The sequence below is a fragment of the Ranitomeya variabilis genome, chromosome 4 (genome assembly GCF_051348905.1).
Source record: "Ranitomeya variabilis isolate aRanVar5 chromosome 4, aRanVar5.hap1, whole genome shotgun sequence".
In the NCBI taxonomy this organism is placed as follows: domain Eukaryota; kingdom Metazoa; phylum Chordata; class Amphibia; order Anura; family Dendrobatidae; genus Ranitomeya; species Ranitomeya variabilis.
Genome location: NC_135235.1, coordinates 437,894,926 through 437,917,788, shown reverse-complemented (window position 1 = coordinate 437,917,788; position 22,863 = coordinate 437,894,926). Strand labels below are relative to the sequence as shown.

General features: G+C 49.2%; 1 protein-coding gene across 2 annotated transcripts in view; it reads right to left on the bottom strand.

Moving 5' to 3' along the window:
- ACSF2 (acyl-CoA synthetase family member 2) overlaps nucleotides 1-20,327 on the bottom strand; it is a 135,795-nt gene extending 115,468 nt beyond the window's left edge. Inside the window, exon 1 of one of the 2 annotated variants that reach the window (XM_077251446.1) lies at nucleotides 20,232-20,327. Coding sequence is in view for 1 of the 2 variants with exons in the window: in XM_077251445.1 (XP_077107560.1) it covers nucleotides 13,807-13,898 (92 nt within the window). In the remaining variant the exon portion in view is untranslated. Of the gene's footprint in view, nucleotides 1-13,806; nucleotides 13,983-20,231 lie in introns of those variants that run through there. The other variant, XM_077251445.1, reaches the window with a different exon arrangement.
- Nucleotides 20,328-22,863: the final 2,536 nt, after the last annotated feature.

The window sequence follows — 22,863 nt, the reverse complement described above, 5'->3', positions numbered from 1 at the left end:
CACCTTCCGAGCATATATTAGATGGTGGCCCGATTCTAACGTATCGGGTATTCTAGAATATGCATGTCCACGTAGTATATTGCACAGCCCACATAGTATATTGCCCAGCCCACGTAGTATATTGTACAGAGACGTAGTATACAGCACAGAGCCACGTAGTATATTGCCCAGTTACGTAGTATATTGCCCAGTGACGTAGTAAATTGCCCAGTGACGTAGTAAATTGCCCAGCCACGTACAGCACAGAGCCACGTAGTATATTGCACAGCGACGTAGTATACAGCACAGACCCACGTAGTATATTGCCCAGCCACGTAGTATATATACTCACCTTCCGAGGGCCCCTTGTAGTCCTGTCGCCTCCTTCTCGCGCAGGCGTGCAGGACCTGTGATGACATCACGGTCACATGACCGTGTCGCGGTCACATGACCGTGACGTCATGGCAGGTCCTTCTCGCAGACCATCCTTGCCACCGGCAACGGCAACGTTTACTATTAACGTTGCATAGGCAGCATCAATAGTAAAAACTTGGTCACACAGGGTTAATAGCGGCGGTAACGGAGTGAGTTACCCGCGGCATAACGCGGTTCTGAAGATTTTAGAATAATACATTGAATACACAGGATTCGGCCGGACGCGACCAATTAGCGAAGCGTGGTTCAAATCCCGTGCCAATTCACAGCCGGACTGCACCTGTCGCTGATTGTTCGCGGCCGGCCATGTAGTATATTACAGGCAACGTAGTATATTGCACAGCCATGTAGTATATAGCACAGCCCACGGAGTGTATAACACAGCCAACGGAGTGTATAACACAGCCCACGGAGTGTATAACACAGCCAACGGAGTGTATAACACAGCCAACGGAGTGTATAACAGCCCACATAGCATATAACACAGCCAGGTAGTTTATAACAGCCCACGTAGCATATAACACAGCTCACGTAGTATACAACAGCCCATGAACGCAGTATATAACACAGGCCACGTAGTGTATAACACAGGCCACACAGTGTATAACACAGGCCACACAGTGTATAACACAGGCCACACAGTGTATAACACAGGCCACACAGTGTATAACACAGCCCACGCAGTGTATAACACAGCCCACGCAGTACATTGCACAGCCCACGCAGTACATTGCACAGCCCACGCAGTACATTGCACAGCCCACGCAGTACATTGCACAGCCCACGCAGTACATTGCACAGCCCACGCAGTACATTGCACAGCCCACGCAGTACATTGCACAGCCCACGCAGTACATTGCACAGCCCACGCAGTACATTGCACAGCCCACGCAGTACATTGCACAGCCCACGCAATATGTAGCAGCCCACGTAGTATATTGCACAGCCCACGTAGTATATAGCAATGTGGGCATCATATCCCTGTTAAAAAAAAAAAAGAATTAAAATAAAAAATAGTTATATACTCACCTTCCGTTGGCCCCGGATCCAGGCGAAGCGGTTACTGACGCTCCTCGCGCGCTCCAGTCCCTGCTCCATGCATTGCGGTCTCGCGAGATGATGACGTAGCGGTCTCGCGAGTCCGCTACGTCATCATCTCGCGCTCCTGATCCGGGGGCCGACGGACGGTGAGTATATACCGATTTTTTATTTTTGTAATTATTTTTAACATTAGATCTTTTAACTATTGATGCCGCATAAGCAGCATCAATAGTTAAAAGTTGGTCACACAGGGTTAATAGCAGCGGTAACGGAGTGCATTACACCGCGGCATAACGCGGTCCGTTACCGCTGCCATTAACCCTGTGTGAGCGCTGACTGGAGGGGATTATGGAGCAGGCACTGACTGCGGGGAGGAAGGAGCAGCCATCTTGCCGCCGGACTGTGCCCGTCGCTGATTGGTCATTTTGTCGCGACCAATCAGCGACTTGGATTTCCATGATAGACAGAGGCCGCGACCAATGAATATCTGTGACAGAAAGACAGACAGAGAGACAGAAGGACAGACAGAAAGACGTAAGTGACCCTTAGACAATTATATGGTGTATGTATATATATATATATATATATATATATATATATATATATATATATATATATATATATATATATATATCTATAATATAACGCTGGGAGCGTCACTCTGTCCGAAGCCTTTATAGACTGCGCAGGCGCGACGCTCCTAGCGTTACATTATAGTGTCAGGAAAAAAAAAAATGGCGCCGGAAGGCGCGGACTGCCGGGAGCAGGGGGTCGGGAGCAGGGGGACACCGTCCAATATTTCCGCCCTGATTATGCTGTGGCACTTCATGCCACAGCAATTTGTTACGTACGCCATTCCTTGCCGCCGCCATAGCAAGTTGTTCCTTACGCCCGCCATTCCTTTCCGGCGCCATTGTCTTGCTCCTCCTGGTGCCGGAATCGGCGCCTGCGCAGTCCGCGCTTTCCGGCGCCATTTTCTTGAAGACACATTGCAGTGGACAGCGCGGACTGCGCAGGTGCCGATTCCGGCACCAGGAGGACACAGAAAATGGCGCCGGAAAGGAATCAGGTAGCGCAAGTAACAAATTGCTGTGCCATGAGGCTGTGGCACTTCATGCCACAGCTATTTGTTACTTACGCCACCTGATTAATTTCCGCCGCCATTTTCTTGGTCCTGCTCCCGGAATCGGCGCCTGCGCAGTCCGCGCTTTCCGGCGCCATTTTCTTGAAGACACATTGCAGTGTGTCTTCAAGAAAATGGCGCCGGAAAGCGCGGACTGCGCAGGCGCCGATTCCGGGAGCAGGACCAAGAAAATGGCGGCGGAAATGAATCAGGTGGCGACAGCCGCCGCACCCAGCACAGCCGTCCACAGCCGACGCACCCAGCACAGCCACCGCACCCAGCACAGCCACCCACAGCCGCCGCACCCACGCACAGCCGCCGTACCCAGCACAGCCACGCACAGCCGCCCACAGCCGCCTACAGCCACGCACAGCCGCCGCACCCAGCACAGCCACGCACAGCCACCCACAGCCACCGCACCCACCACAGCCACCGCACCCAGCACAGCCACGCACAGCCGCCGCACCCAGCACAGCCGCCGCACCGAGCACAGCCGCACCCAGCACAGCCGCCTACAGCCACGCACAGCTGCCTACAGCCACGCACAGCCGCCGCACCCAGCACAGCCGCCGCACCCAGCACAGCCGCCGCACCGAGCACAGCCACGCACAGCCGCCCACAGCCACGCACAGCCACCGCACCCAGCACAGCCGTCCACAGCCGACGCACCCACGCACAGCCGCCGTACCCAGCACAGCCACGCACAGCCGCCGCACCCAGCACAGCCGCACACAGCCGCCTACAGCCACGCACAGCCGCCGCACCCAGCACAGCCACCCACAGCCGCCGCACCCAGCACAGCCACGCACAGCCGCCGCACCCAGCACAGCCGCCGCACCGAGCACAGCCGCCCACAGCCGCCGCACCCAGCACAGCCGCGCACAGCCGCCGCACCCAGCACAGCCGCCGCACCGAGCACAGCCACGCACAGCCGCCCACAGCCACACACAGCCACCGCACCCAGCACAGCCGTCCACAGCCGCCGCACCCAGCACAGCCACCTACAGCCGCCGCACCCAGCACAGCCGCCGCACCCAGCACAGCCGTCCACAGCCGCCGCACCCAGCACAGCTGCCCACAGCCGCCGCACCCAGCACAGCCGCCCACAGCCGCTGCACCCAGCACAGCCACCACACCCAGCACAGCCGCCGCACCCAGCACAGCCACGCACAGCCACCCACAGCCGCCCGCACCCAGCACAGCCACGCCACATACAGCCGCCCGCACTCAGCACAGCCACATACAGCCGCCCGCACTCAGCACAGCCGCCCGCACTCAGCACAACCGCCCGCACTCAGCACAGCCGCCCGCACTCAGCACAGCCGCCCGCACTGATGGGGGCGCAGGATGGAGCAGCACGTGATAGGATGGGGGCGCAGGATGGGAGCCCATGACAGGATGGGGATGCAGGATGGAGCAGCACATGACACGGTGGAGCAGCACATGACAGGATGGGGGCGCAGGATGGAGCAGCACATGACACGGTGGAGCAGCACATGACAGGATGGGGGCGCAGGATGGAGCAGCACATGACAGGATGGGAGAGCAAGATGGGAGCAGCACATACCAGGATGGAGACCATATACCAATATAAATGCTCGCCACCCGGGCGTAGAACGGGTTCAATAGCTAGTATATATATATATATATATATATATATATATATATATATATATATATATATATATATATATATATATATATATACACACACATATATACACACATATATTTTTTTATATTTTACATTTAAAAAATATACAAATAGGAAAAAGGGCCAGGACACCAGGGCTGGACTATATACGACAAGAAGGATACACTGTGGGTGGAGTATATAAGTCACAGGAGACATGGGGGTGCGGATTATACACCACAGGAGGAGACATGGGGCTGCGGATTATACACCACAGGAGGAGACATGGGGCTGCAGATTATACATCACAGGAGGAGACATGGGGAAGCGGATTATACTGTACATCGCAGGAGGAGACATGGGGCTGCAGATTATACATTACAGGAGGAGACATGGGGAAGCGGATTATACACCACAGGAGGAGACATGGGGCTGCAGATTATACATCACAGGAGGAGACATGGGGAAGCAGATTATACATCACAGGAGGAGACATGGGGAAGCGGATTATACATCACAGGAGGAGACATGGGGCTGCGGATTATACATCACAGGAGGAGACATGGGGCTGCAGATTATACATCACAGGAGGAGACATGGGGTTGCAGATTATACATCACAGGAGGAGACATGGGGTTGCAGATTATACATCACAATGATAACAGTATAATCTCCAAAATGAATAAAAACTCAAAATGCACTGTTCCAAATTATTACGCACAGTAGTATTTCTAAACATTTGATATGTTTTAAAGAATTGAAAATGCTCATTTGTGGAATTTGCAGCATTAGGAGGTCACATTCACCGAACAAAAACGCTATTTAACTCCAAAATATCCTAACAGGCCAAGTTACATGTTAACATAGGACCCTTCTTTGATATCACCTTCACAATTCTTGCATCCATTGAACTTGTGAGTTTATGGAGAGTTTCTGCTTGTATTTCTTTGCATGAAGCCAGAATAGCCTCCCAGAGCTGCTGTTTTGATGTGAACTGCCTCCCACCCTCATAGATCTTTTGTTTGATGATACTCCAAAGGTTCTCTATAGGGTTGAGGTCAGGGGAAGATGGTGGCCACACCATGAGTTTATCTCCTTTTATGCCCATAGCAGCCAATTACTCAGAGGTATTCATTGTCATGCATGAAGATGATTTTGTTCCTGAAGGCACGTTTCTGCTTTTTAGACCATGGAAGAAAGTTGTCAGTCAGAAACTCTATTTACTTTGCTGAGGTCATTTTCACACCTTCAATAACCTTAAAGGGCCCTACCAGCTGGTTCCCCATGATTCCAGCCCAAAACATGACTCCTCCACCTCCTTGCTGACGTCGCAGCCTTGTTGAGACATGGTGGCCATCCACCAACCATCCACTACTCCATCCATCTGGACCGTCCAGAGTTGCTCGACACTCATCAGTAAACAAGACTGTTTGGAAATTAGTCTTCATGTATGTCTGGGCCCACTGCAACCGTTTCTGCTTGTGAACACTGTTTAGGGGTGGCCGAATAGTAGGTTTATGCACCACAGCAAGCCTTAGGCTGGGGTCACACATGGCGTAAGACAATACGCCACGTATTATACGTCCGTACTACGGCCGTAATACGGAGAAATGTTCCCAAAATAGTGATCCGTAGTCAGGGTGTGTCAGCGTATTTTGCGCATGGCATCCTCCGTATGTAATCCGTATGGCATCCGTACTGCGAGATTTTCGCGCAGGCTTGCAAAACCGACATCTAATGGATTTATGTGCTCAAATGTTCGGGAAAACATATATACAGTATATATATATATATATATATATGTCATTGTGACACATATATATATTCTGTATTTAGATTTCAATCAGCGCGATATCTGTGAACAGCCGGTAATTCAATTGCCGGCTTTTCATTTCTCCTGCACAAACCCGACAGGATATGAGACATGGTTTACATACAGTAAACCATCTCATATCCCCTTTTTTTTGCATATTCCACACTACTAATGTTAGTAGTGTGTATGTGCAAAATTTCTGCGCTGTAGCTGCTAAAATAAAGGGTTAAATGGCGGAAACAATTGGCGTGGGCTCCCGCGCAATTTTCTCCGCCAGAGCGGTAAAGCCAGTGACTGAGGGCAGATATTAATAGCCAGGAGAGGGTCCATGGTTATTGGCCCCCCCGTGGCTAAAACCATCTGCCCCCAGCCACCCCAGAAAAGGCACATCTGGAAGATGCGCCTATTCTGGCACTTGGCCACTCTCTTCCCACTCCCTGTAGCGGTGGGATATGGGGTAATGAAGGGTTAATGCCATCTTGCTATTGAAAGGTGACATTAAGCCAGATTAATAATGGAGAGGCGTCAATTATGACACCTCTCCATTATTAATCCAATTGTAGGAAAGGGTTAAAAAACACACACACATGATTGAAAAGTATTTTAATGAAATAAACACAGCGGTTGTTGTAATAATTTATTGTTCTCTCAAATCCATTTGCAGTCCCTCGCTTGGCAACATAATAAACGCACAAGATACATACCTTCTGATGTACTGTCAGGTCCAACGATGTAATCCATCTGAAGGGGTTAACTAATATTACAGGCAGGAGCCCTGCTAAATGCAGCTGTGCTCCGTGCCTGTAATCCCCGGCGAATGAATGAAATGTAGGTCATTGACCTACATTTCATTCATTCGCGGTGAGGCGCCTTCTGGTGGATGTTCTCATGAACTGCAGCCTGGGAACTTTTTCCCACGCTCCAGGTCATATGAGGACATCCACCAGGGGGCGCATCACCGCGAATGAAGGAAATGTAGGTCAATGACCTACATTTCATTCATTCGCCGGGGATTACAGGCACGGAGCACAGCTGCATTTAGCAGGGCTCCTGCCTGTAATATTAGTTAACCCCTTCAGATGGATTACATCGTTGGACCTGACAGTACATCAGAAGGTATGTATCTTGTGCGTTTATTATGTTGCCAAGCGAGGGACTGCAAATGGATTTGAGAGAACAATAAATTATTACAACAACCGCTGTGTTTATTTCATTAAAATACTTTTCAATCATGTGTGTGTGTGTTTTTTAACCCTTTCCTACAATTGGATTAATAATGGATAGGTGTCATAATTGACGCCTCTCCATCATTAATCTGGCTTAATGTCACCTTCCAATAGCAAGGTGGCATTAACCCTTCATTACCCCATAGCCCACCGCTACAGGGAGTGGGAAGAGAGTGGCCAAGTGCCAGAATAGGCGCATCTTCCAGATGTGCCTTTTCTGGGGTGGCTGGGGGCAGATGTTTGTAGCCACGGGGGGGCCAATAACCATGGACCCTCTCCTGGCTATTAATATCTGCCCTCAGTCACTGGCTTTACCGCTCTGGCGGAGAAAATTGCGCGGGAGCCCACGCCAATTTTTTCCGCCATTTAACCCTTTATTTCAGCAGCTACAGCGCTGAAATTTTGCACATACACACTACTAACATTAGTAGTGTGGAATATGCAAAAAAAAAGGGGATATGAGATGGTTTACTGTATGTAAACCACGTCTCATATCCTGTCGGGTTTGTGCAGGAGAAATGAAAAGCCGGCAATTGAATTACCGACTTTTCACTAACAGCGCTGCGTATTTCTCGCAAGTCACACTGCTGGTCCGTGTGGAATCCGTATTTTTCTCGCCCCCATAGACTTTCATTGGCGTATTATTTGCGCAATACACTGACAAACGCAGCATGCTGCGATTTTGTACGGCCGTAGAACGCCGTATAATACTGAACCGTAATATACGGCTAATAGGAGCAGCCCCATTGAGAAGCATTGTGCCGTATGTAATGCGAGTTTTACGTACGTAGTTTTTGCGCTCTTACGTACGTAAAACACGCATGTGTGACCCCAGCCTTAGAAGGATCCTACACCTTGAGGTTCAAGGGACTCCAGAAGCACCAGCAGCTTCAAATAACTGTTTGCTGCTTTGTAATGGTATTTTGGCAGCTGCTCTCTAATCCAATGAATTTGTCTGCCAGAAAACTTCCTCATTGTGCCTTTATTTGCATGAACTCTGTCTGTGCTCTGTTTCAGTCACAAATCTCATCGGAGTATGATGATCACTCTTAAGTTTTCGTGAAATATCTAATTTTTTCATACCTTGTCCAAGGCATTGCACTATTTAATGCTTTTCAGCAGCAGAGAGATCCTTTTTATTTCCCATATTGCTTGAAACCTGTGACCTGCATAATAATGTGGAACATCATTTTTGAGTAGTTTTCCTTTAATTAGAATCACCTGAAAAACTAATTATCACATGTGTTTAAGATTGATTTCTGTGATTCATTGAGCCCTGAGACACAATACCATCCACGAGTTTATTTGAAAAACAAAACAATGAAATCTTTAAGACACTTAAATCCAATTTGCATAATAATTGGGAACACAGTGTACACCACAGGAGGAGACAGGAGGCTGCGGATTATACATCACAGGAGGAGACACGGAGGCTGCCACTGTGGTCTTTCGTAAGACGGGAGCGTATTGCGCTAACTTCGCTCATGAAGTATGTCCTGACGTTGGCACTGGCCAGGATGTAATCTTTAATTATACCTGCTGTAGTGTTCAGTAGTGTGCTCACACTTGCAGAGATGAAAGATGAAATTTAAGTGATGGAAGCCATCAAAAAGCAGCTGTCAACCCGAACACAGCTGTCGACCTGAGGGCAGGAGAAAAGGTCAAGGGCCTCACAAATCAAAACTTTTTTGACATGTCAAAGCTTTAAAAAAAAAAAAAAAGTGAAGATACATGTGTCATGTCTCCTGTCAGGACAATGCTAAAAATAGTAACACTACTTAGCGCTCTCACTGGTATCGAGTATAGCAGCTCTGTTCGCACATATCAATACCCACACCGACCCTCGTCCAACATGGTAAAATAATGTCACCAGAACGGCTTTCTATCTGTGGTGTCTGTTTCTATGCAGCAACCTGAACATAATGGTGCCACTGCTTACCAAACAGGACATGCAACATTATTCGCCTGGGACTGAGACTGGGTCTCTAAGGAATAGTTCCAATGGAAATGTCAAGTCTCATTTAAAGGGAACCTGTGACATCCCCAAACTACAGTAACATGCAGAGTTGGGGTTAGTTTGCAGGTTAAAGGGGTTGTCTGGTCTTAAACTACAAGTCTGCAGTCACTCTGTGTGACTGCAGACTTGTAAATCGTCACAAATGCACGCTGTGAAAATTGTCCGGTGTTGGTGTCGGGAACGGTGGGCGATATGCATACTCCAGGGCCACATTCCGACTAGATGTGTGCAGCCTTGCTCAATGCAAGTGTATTTAGTGAGGCCGGAAACAGTCTGGTTGGATTGTGGCCAGGAGTGTGCATATTGCATATTTGAGGTCACATGACCGCAGCTCCTGGTGCCCACACCGGAGAAACCTCACAGCACACAGGGCCCATGATGTGAGGCTTCACGTGTCTTCAGCCACACAGAGCGACAGCAGGCATGTGGATTCTGAGACTGTATAACCCTTTAATCAAAGCCATGTGGCCGCAGCACTGAAAGTCCGGCTGCTGGGAGGAAATTAATTATATCCCTCCTGGCAGCCTCTAACTTTCAGTCAGAAGTTCGGCTACACTCACCGTTCAGTACACAGTGAGCAGCAGCTGTAACCATGCCCCGGCACTGACTGACAGCCGACTCTGCCCTGATCCAGTCAACAGCCAGATGTCAGTCAGTGCCGGGGCATGGTTACTGAAAGCTGGGGGCTGCTCGGTGAATATAGTTCATTTCCTCCTGGGGAGACGGGTTTTCGGTGTGGTGGGCACACTGCTTCAGAAAGATATTAACCCCTTATCTGCAATCTGAATGTTTGCCCCCTTTTAAGATCACTGATACTCAGCTCTGATGCAGACACCAAATAATGGACAACCCGTTTAACTGAATTTTTGGAAATGACACACATAGGTACTGATGTGTAGTACTGAGCAACTACCACAAGACAGTGCATGGGGCTATGCTGCTCTGGCAGCTTTCAATATTCTGATCTGACCACTACTTCAGCTGAATACATCAGTTTGTGGTGGTTGTGCGTGTCGGACCCCCACCAGTCCGATATTGTTCACCGATTAAGAGTTGGTCATCAGCATTACAAGTGTGGACGACCCTTTAACTCTTGCTATAACAAGTACCGAGATCGCAGCAGGCTTAGTGTCTAATTTGGCTCAATATAAGGGACCAATACTAGAAATAATGCTTGCGAGATGAGGACCCGATACAGATTTTATATTGGAGCTAGAAGCATCAGGTTAAAGAGGCTGTTAGCAGATAACTTGTATTCACCAATCTACAGGATAGTTGATCAACCTATTGATCAGTGGTGGTCCGATCACTGGAACCTGCACCAAACAGGAAACTTTTATCCCCGTGACAAAATGAATTGCAGGTCATATGCCTGACTGCCGCGCCATTCATTTTCTATGGGTCTGCAGAAAAAAAGTGCAGCACGCAGCAGCTCCATAAGGCTACTTTCACACTAGCGTTTTTTGTCCTCCGTCGCAATGCGTCGTTTTGGCGAAAAAACGCATCCGGCAAAAGTGCTTGCAGGATGCGTTTTTTCACTATTGACTAACATTAGCGACGCATTTGCGACGCATTGCCACACGTCGCAACCGTCGCGCGACGGTTGCGCCGTGTTGTGGCAGACCGGCGGATGCAAAAAACGTTACATGTAACGTTTTTTGCTGCCGACGGACCGCCATTTCCGACCGCGCATGCGCGGCCGGAACTCCGCGCCCACCTCCCCGCACCTCACAATGAGGCGGCGGATGCGCAGGAAAAAAGCATCCGCTGCCCCCGTTGTGCGGCGTATACAACGCTAGCGTCGGTATCCTCGGCCCGACGCACTGCGACGGGCTGAGCCCGATGCTAGTATGAAAGTAGCCTAAGGAATGAGCTCGGCACTCCTGCCAAAGTTGCCTGTTCTGCTGATCGGTCCCATGGCTCGAATCCCCACCGATCATCCTGCAGATTATTTGCTTTCACTGGATAACCCCTTTAAACCATCTGAAGACAAACATTCACAGGTCAAATTAGTTTTGGTTAAATCGACAAGGGATGCAAGGGGTAACATTTTTCCTTGTGGAGAGTGACATGTCAAGCCTGCCATGCCAAGGTGAGGACATGTTCCTCTGGGAAATTAAATATGCAAATTGTCTCTTTAGAGAGGAAGAGGACCTGAACTCTAGTGCCAACAATTGGAAGTAGCAATCCTAAAAGTCAATATCGACCCATTAAAGTGCCTTGCCACATGTTTGCACTGACCAGGGGCATTACTCCAAAAGTCACCTACTTCCAATAGGTGGCACTAGAGTGCTAGTCTTCTTCCACTCTGAAGAGACAATTTGCATGTTAAATCGACAACAAACTCAACTCAGAAAGGACAGATTTTCGTGCAAATGTTGCAGCTTTAATTTGTCAATCCCTGCATTTCCAGCTCTATGGATGATGTGTCGACACATGGGACCACTAAAGAAGGTGCATAGCTGTAGCAATCAGGTGTGAAAACATCGGACAGGAACAGACGACGAGACGGGACCATGGGAGCCTCGCCAAGGGGCAACAGCTGCAGAAGGGACCAGGGGAGCCTCGCCAAGGGGCAACAGCTGCAGAAGGGACCAGGGGAGCCTCGCCAGGGGGCAACAGCTGCAGAAGGGACCAGGGGAGCCTCGCCAGGGGGCAACAGCTGCAGAAGGGACCAGGGGAGCCTCGCCAGGGGGCAACAGCTGCAGAAGGGACCAAGGGAGCCTCGCCAGGGGGCAACAGCTGCAGAAGGGACCAGGGGAGCCTCGCCAAGGGGCAACAGCTGCAGAAGGGACCAGGGGAGCCTCGCCAAGGGACAGCGGCGGCAGATGGGACCAGGGGAGCCTCACCAAGGGGCAACAGCTGCAGAAGGGACCAGGGGAGCCTCGCCAAGGGGCAACAGCTGCAGAAGGGACCAGAGGAGCCTCGCCAATGGGCAACAGCTGCAGAAGGGACCAGGGGAGCCTCGCCAAGGGGCAACAGCTGCAGAAGGGACCAGAGGAGCCTCGCCAAGGGGCAACAGCTGCAGAAGGGACCAGAGGAGCCTCGCCAGGGGGCAACAGCTGCAGCAGGGACCAGAGGAGCCTCGCCAAGGGACAGCAGCTGCAGAAGGGACCAGGGGAGTCTCGCCAAGGGGCAACAGCTGCAGAAGGGACCAGAGGAGCCTCGCCAGGGGGCAACAGCTGCAGCAGGGACCAGAGGAGCCTCGCCAAGGGGCAGCGGCTGCAGACGGGACCAGAGGAGCCTTGCCAAGGGGCAGCGGCTGCAGACGGGACCAGGGGAGCCTCGCCAAGGGGCAACAGCTGCAGAAGGGACCAGAGGAGCCTCGCCAAGGGGCAGCGGCTGCAGATGGGACCAGAGGAGCCTCACCAGGGGGCAACAGCTGCAGAAGGGACCAGAGAAGCCTCGCCAGGGGGCAACAGCTGCAGAAGGGAGCAGAGGAGCCTCGCCAAGGGGCAGCAGACGGGACCAGGGGAGCGTCGTCAAGGGGCAGCGGCTGCAGACGGGACCAGGGGGGCCTCGCAAAGGGACAGCGGCTGCGGAGTCTCCAAATTAGAGACAATGGATAAAATCCACAAACTATTCCCCGCTATCTCAGCAGCAGAAATAGAGATGATGCTGAATGGGAGATCTGCGCTCCAGGAACATCTCCGTGTGGAACATTTTGATGCGTGCTGCTGTCTTCCACTATGAAATCCTGGTCCCATGTGGACAGTGTCCTACTCTCCAGAGTGCAGCACCCGCCCTGCTCTGGCCCTGGACACCAGTGTGACACCCCTGGTAGCAGTGTGACACCCCTGGTAGCAGTGTGACACCCCTGGTAGCAGTGTGACACCCCTGGTAGCAGTGTGACACCCCTGGTAGCAGTGTGACACCCCTGGTAGCAGTGTGACCCCCCCTGGTAGCAGTGTGACACCCCTGGTAGCAGTGTGACCCCCCCTGGTAGCAGTGTGACCCCCCCTGGTAGCAGTGTGACCCCCCCTGGTAGCAGTGTGACACCCCTGGTAGCAGTGTGACCCCCCCTGGTAGCAGTGTGACCCCCCTGGTGGCAGTGTGACACCCCTGGTAGCAGTGTGACACCCCTGGTAGCAGTGTGACCCCCCCTGGTAGCAGTGTGACACCCCTGGTAGCAGTGTGACACCCCTGGTGGCAGTGTGACACCCCTGGTAGCAGTGTGACCCCCCCTGGTAGCAGTGTGACACCCCTGGTAGCAGTGTGACCCCCCTGGTAGCAGTGTGACCCCCCTGGTAGCAGTGTGACCCCCCTGGTAGCAGTGTGACATGACACCCCTGGTAGCAGCGATCCACACCTGAGCCGTCCATCAATCACACATGCCAGGAGTAGTTCCCGGGACTATCTGTAAGGGGCGTGTGCCCATTCCTTCACTGCACCGTGCCCCGATGCCAGCTGTCCGCTGCACTACCCTACATGTAGGAGACCCCACACCACGTCACGTCACATACTCCCTGATACAAGCGTAAAGCAATGCCTTATAGAGGGGAAGCACAGTGCTCACCCACCTCCGGGGAGCGCTCTTACCTGCCCTGGTGTATGCCCCGAAACCACACCCTCTTCACCCCAATACTCAGAACCTTCCGAGTCAGAATCTGCACCAACGCTAGGGGCGCCATGGGACCAGTGTGCTGAGCTCAACAACTTCTGCACAAAGAAGCCGCCCGCCAGTATCAGGGGACCTTTAATGAAGCCACGCCTATATCCGATAAACCCCGCCCTAAGTGGGAGTGACTTGGACTGATTCCTGTTCGCTTGAGGGGTTATTTAAATAACCCCGCCTACTTTGTGGGTTACGGCACAGTGTGAGGTCAACTAGGGGCCGTCTGAAAAGTGCCTACCGTACCTAATGGTGTCGTGCATGTTGGTGGCAGCAGTTCTCGGGCCAGGCTGCAGTGCTTACTCTGCTCGTCATATGTTACCACCGTACAATAGTCAGACCCGGGGCTGTGCAGCCACATTACAGCTGTTACAATACTTGCTGTATTTCACTAAATAGTGTTAAAGCTGCTGTTCCTTTACGGATGGCGCTCAGAAAGTCCGCATATGCTGCTGCCGTCACACGTTCAGTATTTGGTCAGTAATTTACCTCAGTATGTGGAAGCCAAAACCAGGAGTGGGACAATTAGAGGAAAAGTATAATAGAAACATATGCTCCACTTCTGTATTTATCACCCACTCCTGGTTTTGGCCTACAGCTAATGAGGTAAAATACTGACCAAATACTGATAGCGTGACGGAAGCCTAACTGCATTGAAATCCACCGTGTTTTTTTTGCTAGTGCAGTTTTTTTGTTGCCCAACTGTGTGTCATGGCTGATGCCAGTGTAGATGGCATGAGACAGCTGTGCCGTGACTGGCTGCAGCGGTCATGTGCCGGAGTCGTGATGTCACCTCAACCACATATCGGACAGTCGTCACTGGAGCAGCGGTGGATAACCATAGCTGACTGGGATTTGTACATACAGCAAGCATTAGGCATTAAAAAAGGCTTAAAAACATGTTGTAAGGGGGCTATGGGTGGTGTACATAAGGGTTTGTAGTAGGACCCTCCTTTTATCTTGTCTGACAAATAATCGGGGTAAAATTGTCTATTTTATCCCTCAAATCAGTGTGTTTTCAGCCACTGCACACAGCGGGCCACACATGGCAGGTTACACAGGATGGACCACACACGGCAGACCACACACGGCGGGTCACACAGGACATGCCACACAGGACGGACCACACACAGCTGGCCACACAGGAAGGGCCACACACGGGGAGTCACACAGGACGGACCACACATGGCAGGCCACACAGGACAGGCTACACAGCACGGCGGGTCACACAGGACAGGCCACACAGGACGGGCCACACATGGCAGGCCACACAGGACAGGCTACACAGCACGGCGGGTCACACATGACGGGCCACACATGGCAGGCCACACAGGACAGGCTACACACGGCGGGTCACACAGGACAGGCCACACAGGACAGGCTACACACGGCGGGTCACACAGGACAGGCCACACAGGACAGACCACACACGGCAGGCCACACACGATGGGCCACACACGATGGGTCATACAGGACGGACCACACACGGCAGGCCACACAGGATGGGCCACACACAATGGGTCATACAGGATGGACCACACACGGCAGGCCACACAGGGTTACACACAGTGGGCCACACACAGCCAGCAATGACCCAGTTGTAGCAAATGTAATCAAGCACATAAGCATTTTTCCTCGCGAGCCAATAGTACAATGTAACAAGTCCCGGCATGCACTATTGGAGACCATTTTCCAGACCAGAGTGAAGTGTGTGATAGCAGGCAGTTTTCACCCATCCAGAGTATGGACAAGCGCACAGGCTGGAGCGGTTTTGTTATGGCCGTCTGGGCCCGATCTTAAGCCACATTCCCACTTTCAGTATTTGGTCAGTATTTCACATCAGTATTTGTAAGCCAAAACCAGGAGTGGGTGATAACTAGTGATGAGCGAATATACTCGTTGCTCGGGTGGTCTCCGAGTATTTGTGACTGCTCGGTGATTTAGTTTTCCTTTCCACAGCTGCATGATTTGCGGCTATTAGACAGCTTGAATACATGTGGGGATTCCCTAGCAACCAGGTAACCCCCACATGTACACAGGCTGGCTAGCAGCTGTAAATCATGCAGCTGAGGCAAGGAAAACTAAATCTCTGAGCAGTCGCAAATGCTCAGAGACCACCCGAGCGTGCTGGGGAAAACCCGAACAATGGGTACACTCGCTCATAAGTAGTGATAACTCCTAAATAATTCTTTCTCAACTGTGTCATATTAATGCTGGGGTCAGATGAGCATATGAAAAATTGTCCAAGTTTTCACCCACATTGTCATCCATGTGACATCTGTTTAAGGCTACGTTCACATTAGCGTTGTGCGACGCAGCGTCGGGCGCCGCTGCGGCAACGCATGCGTCATGCACCCCTATATTTAACATGGGGGCGCATGGACATGCGTTGCACTTGCGTTTTGTGACGCATGCGTCACTGCGGCGCACGCGTCAGGGCGCACAGGACGCAGCAAGTTGCATTTTTTGTGCGCCCAAAATCAAGCAAAAAAAGGACGCATGCGTCACAAAACAATGCGTTTTGCATGCGTTGTGCGTTGCGTCGCCGATGCGTCGCCGACGCAACACACAACAACGCAAATGTGAACGTAGCCTAAAATGTACATGATTAAATGAAGTTTCCTAGGTTAATAATAGCAATGTATCTGTAAAAATGCCGCACAGATGACTATAAACAGTCACTCAAATAGCACGTATGGGATCCCTTTTTTTGCACATTCTCTCTGAAGAGAATAGTGCATGCTGTGATTTTTTTCACACGGACACTGAGTCCATCTTAAAAACGCAGTCATCTGAGCAGCCCAACTGAATTACACTTGTCAGTGAGCTGTCCGATATCTAATCTATAACGGTGGATGCGTCCTTCTGTCCAAGGCCGGGATGGGTGGGCCAAACTCCGCGCATTCGTATACCGCAGTACGGCACCACATTTTATTGAAGACACTGTGTATGCAAATTCGAAGATATACTGTAGTATTTTTAACAAACAATACTGTGAAGAATAAAATAAAAGGGAGGAAAGCAGCCAGCAAATGAAGACATACACAAGACCCCAACCACAAACTCCTGCACCAACATTTTGCATAAATAATTACCACAGACAAAAAAAAGTAGTTTACACAGAATTTTATGCAGTGCACACGTGCCAGGCATAGCCGCAGTATGCGCATGTGTTGACAGCGCCGGAGTCAGTGCATCCGCATATCGCAATCTCCGGCGATATTTTATTGAAGACACTACAAATGTATCAGTAAAAATGCTCGCTACCCGGGCGTAGAACAGGTTCCATAGATAGTTAACTAGATCAGCACACGTCCATATAATGCGCTCATCAATGGGCCTTAGATATCCAACAATATGCACTGACCCTCTGACTGCTGAATGGAGCAAGGTTTACAGGTTTTTTAGACTATTCTTTAAAGGGAATCGGTCACCAGTTTTTTCAAGTCTGAACTAAGACTAGCACCTTAGTCAGAGCCTGTGCTGCATTCCATAATGGGGTATATAACCCCCTGACTCCCGCTGAATAACCCAAAAAATCTTCTGAAATTCTCCTGCGCTGTATGTAAATCCTGTTGGATCGGTCAGATAGGCGTCCTTGCTGTGACATCTATCCCTCCTCCTGGCTGCTGGTCACTGTCCTCCTGCTCTGATTGCCCTGGATGACGCCTCCTACATCATCCACATAGCCTGGAAAAATCTTGCAGCTCGCACACATTTTACTCTGCCCTACTGCAGGCATAGGCTAAAACATAAGGGCGATGTGCAGTTATCATAGAATATTAGTTAGAAGGGACCTCCAGGGTCATCATCGCCCCTCTCTCAATGCAGGATTCACTAAACCATGTCAGACAAATGTCTGTCCATCGCTTATTTAAAGACTTCCATTGAAGGAGAACTCACCACCTCACGTGGCAGCCTGTTGAAGCCGGAAGGAAGGATAGACGCCTCAGCCAGGACGCCTATCGGACCAGCAGTATTTACATAGCGCGTGAGAGAATTTCAAAAGGTTTTGTGGGCTGTACTCGGGGGGAGCCAGGGGGTAATATAACCCTTTATGGAATACAGCCTAGGCATTCATAAAGATGCTAGTCTTAGTTCAGACATGAAAAATCTGGTGACTGATTGTGTGTAACCCCTTAACGACCAGAGGTATTTCAGTTTTTGCGTTTTCAGTTTTTGCTGCCCTTCTTCGCAGAGCCATAACGTTTTTATTTTTCAGTCAATTTGGCCACGTTATGGCTTTTTTTTTTGCGGGACGAGTTGTACTTTTGAACAACACCGTTGGTTTTAACACATCATGTACTGGAAAACGGGGAAAAAATCCAAGTGTAGTGAAATTGCAAAAAAGTGTAAGGGTACGTGTCCACGTTCAGGAAACGCTGCGTGTTTGACGCTGCGTGGGGCCGCAGCGTCAAACACGCAGCGTCCAGATGTTCCAGCATAGTGGAGGGGATTTTATGAAATCCCATCTCCACTATGCATGGAAACACGCATCCGGCTGCCCTGCGACTCCGGACATGCTGCGCGTCTTTTAAGATCGCAGCATGTCCGTGTTCCTTGCAGCGACGCTGCGCCGCCACAAGGAATAACACAGGGCCCTATGCGAGGGGTGCGATGATGCCGGATGTGTGCAATGAACACATCTGACATCATCGCGTCCCAGAAGGGGGCGGGGCTTAGCGCCGAGCGGCTTTGCCGCTCCGACGATACCGCCGGCCATCCTGATCGTGGACACGTACCCTAATTCCACAGACAATATCTGCAAGGAGTTGGTATGTTTTCCTCCCACACTCCAAAGATATACTGATAGAGAATTTAGATTGTGAGCCCCAATGGGGACAGTGTTGGTGATGTCTGCAAAGAGGGTGAAAATGAATGGCGCTATATAAGTGAATAAAATAAGTTCCTGCTGCTACTACTTGTAAATGTAATTTACCAACAGAGGAGGAATAATGACAAAGGTCAGAAGCAGAAAATGTTCTAAAATAAAAGAAAGTATTAGTCCAATCCCCTGTCCTTGCAGCAGTGATATGCTGCAGCCATATTACCGGTCTTGTGCTGTGTTCAAATAGTACTAAGAAAAAATTGCACAAGCACCCGCTCTATACCCCCATTCATTATCTGCATACAAAACTACATGTACAACCTCCAAAAACTGGCCCTGTTTAGGTGCAGTATAGGCATGTGTGAGTGTGTAATTGGTGGCCTGTCCTTAGGCTAGATCATCAATGTCCGATTGGTGGGGTTGCGACCCCCGGCACCCTTTAGTTCTGCAGATTAGTCCGCCAGTGGCTTTCCCTTCTCTTCCCATTGAAATTACCGCACTTGAATGTTCAACCGAGCTGAACATTCCTGTACATGGCGGCACAGAAAAGTTAGTATTTGTCTGACAGCTCTCTATGGTGTATGGCCAGCGTATGGAAAATGTACTTTTTGCCGAACTGTAATGTGTTTTAATTTATACATTTGTAATAAATGTTATCAAAGCTATAAATTAACTAAATCACAAAAACAACAGTCCACAGATAGGTTTTATTTAACAGATCATGTTCCAAATAAGATACTTTCCGTATGTCTCTCATGTAAACTTTCTTCGTGTGGTTCTTTCTTCAGGTGGTTTTGTTTAATTCCGATTTGTTCAGTACATTTTCCTATTGGTACACATCGGTGGTGATGGTTCCCTCCTGTATACTGTTGTTTATGTGTACCGTGCCTTGAGTTTCTTTATATGTAACTTACCAGGAAATGCTCTGTCTATTGTGTACATTCCCTACTGGACGCTGACTAGCTATTTCTGTGTGGATGACCTAGTGCGGAGGGGGCGGAACTGCAAATTCCTCTGAAATTCTTCTCGTGACTTATTTCTGAAATGGGGCTGTAAATGTGTAAAGGTTCCAATTTCTGATTTCTTCAGTAAAACCAAATATTTGTATTGTTTTGTCTAGTATCCGCCATACAATTCAAGATCACATGCAGTAAATTTATATTAAGTTATCATATACTGTTCTGTCTTCATACACGTTGATACGGTGTGTGATCCAACATACAGCATAAACCACTTCTGTCTTCCAAAAGAAGCAGACCGTTCTCTGTAGTCTAACTTGTTTATTGGTAACAGGTATTGAAATGCGGTAAAACTATAAGAATACAAATGATTTGGGTAAGTATTGGGCAAATAACAGCACAACTGATACTTATAACTAGCAGGGAAAGCATACAGGATGATGCAACTTCTACATGCAACTACATACAGTAACTGACAGATAATAGATTTCCCAGGTACTAGTTGCTATACAGTAATCACATTCTATAGAACACTATATTGCAAGAACAGGGATAGCAATCTTACCGGATAAACTAACCAGGGTGGCAAGTAAGTGAAGTAGTTCCAACACAGCAGATTAACACGAGTGTACAGGAAAATACACAGAGAGAGAAATGGGGGATTCCCCTATCCCATGATGCTTTGGTGCAACCCAGAATGCAACACTCTAATGATCACTAAGAAAAACACAGGTAGTAAATTTATCCACCACTGGGTGGTGCTATAACACAGCAAAACCAAAACTATACATAGTAACATAGTAACATAGTTAGTAAGGCCGAAAAAAGACATTTGTCCATCCAGTTCAGCCTATATGGACAAAACTATAGCAGTGAAACTTTAATGCTTGGACGAACCCCTGTCCTTCATTAGGAAGGGCAGAACATATACTATTTCTTACCTACTGTGTGATGAATGAGTAACAAAGAAAGAAACTATAGGAGAGAAGAAGTGCACATAGGGTCTTATCCGACAATTTCAGAATCTGTTATTCAGAAAACTGCTCACCTGGTGCCCCGTTGAAAGGGCATATAAACGTCAGCTGCCGCAGGTCCACGGGTCAGGCATTGACAATATCAGAAACCAAACAAGGGAAATTAGTGGATAACATCCGCACCGCTGATCAAATGAAAATCCGAACGTATTGATGCAAAGGAATTGTGGCTTTATTCAACGCGTTTCGAAGTCTCTGTATGACTTCTTCCTCAGGAATACCACACACGTATATTAAAAATTTTATTTTGGCTTTTTGTTGCGGAGATATTAGCAATATAATATTTGGCTCACAGTGAGTTAACTTAATTTAAATCCAAGTGCTTGTAATTAGATAGTTTTCAATGGGTCATGTGCTGCTACCTCCTGTATGACGCCGACCAATCATAAGCAGGCAGAAACATAGAAGTGCAAAAAGACCTGTGATGAAATCACCAAGGTCATATGACTTGAGTCCAAAGGTCGTGCCAGCTGAAGTGTGCAACCTAAATAAGCACTGAAGATATATTACACAGCACAGAAGTTCAGGAAATATTAACTGGAGTTAATAGCGCCACCCTTCTGTGCTGTGTAATATATTTTAAGTGACTATTACATCGTGTGTCCAGTTCAACATAAAAAAAATGTCTTTGATGAAACATCCTCTTTAGCCTTTTTCCGACATTTGCGGTAATAATACGTCCATGCATCCTTGTACTTATTGACAGATTATTACGTCTGCGGAATTGTCCGCGCACACAAGCAATGCATGCACAATCGCCGCCAGGTGTCAGTTGATTCTGACACCTGACAAAAAGTGACAGGAGCGGTCCCGCACTGCTCCTCGTACTTTAACCCCTTAAATGCTGTGATCAAAGGCGATTAACATGGTGACACGATGTCGACATGACGACACCTGGGTCACCAGAGCTAGTAAAGTTACTAGGTCATGATCAGAGCATGATCACCAACTTTATCTGTCAGTGTAGAGCTGACAGTTTGCATAGCATAGGGATGCTGCTGCGATCAGCCTGCAAAAAATAATAGTGCCATAGTGGAGCAAAGTAAAAAGTAAAACCTTTCTTTTTTTTAAATAATTGTAAAAATATGTAAAGAAAATAAAAAAATAATTATAAAAATATCAAAAGATATTGTACCCATAAATAAATATTTGTATGAAAAAAAAACAACAAGAAAGTACCGTATATACTCGAGTATAAGCCGACCCGAGTATAAGCCGACCCCCCTAATTTTGCCACAAAAAACTGGGAAAACTTATTGACTCGAGTATAAGCCTAGGGTGGAAAATGCAGCAGGTACCGGTGAATTTCAAAATTAAAAATAGATGCTCCATACCGTTCATTATGGCCCCATAGATGCTCCACATAAAGCTGTGCCACATATAATGCTCTGCACCGTTCATTATGGCCCCATAGATGCTCCACATAAAGCTGTGCCATATATACAATGCTCTGCACCGTTGCCCCATAGCTGTGCCATATATATAATGCTCTGCACCGTTGCCCCATAGCTGTGCCATATATATAGTGCTCTGCACCGTTGCCCCATAGCTGTGCCATATAGTGCTCTGCACCATTGCCCCATAGCTGTGCCATATAGTGCTCTGCACCGTCCATTATTGCCCCATAGCTGTGCCATATAGTGCTCTGCACCGTTATTACCCCATAGCTGTGCCATATAGTGCTCTGCACCGTTATTGCCCCATAGCTGTGCCATATAGTGCTCTGCACCATTGCCCCATAGCTGTGCCATATAGTGCTCTGCACCATTGCCCCATAGCTGTGCCATATAGTGCTCTGCACCATTGCCCCATAGCTGTGCCATATAGTGCTCTGCACCATTGCCCCATAGCTGTGCCATATAGTGCTCTACACCGTCCATTATTGCCCCATAGCTGTTGCTGCTGCTGCAATAAAAAAAAAAAAAACACATACTCACCTGTCTTGCTTGCAGCTCCTCGGCGCCATCTTCCCGGCGTCTCTCTGCACTGACTGACAGAGGGCGGCGCGCACACTATATGCGTCATCGCGCCCTCTGCCTGAACAGTCAGAGCGGAGAGACGCCGGGAAGATGGCGCGACGCCCGGCGTGTGGAACGAGGACAGGTGAATATGACATACTTACCTGCTCCCGGCGTCCTGCTCCTTCCCCCGGACAGCTGGTCT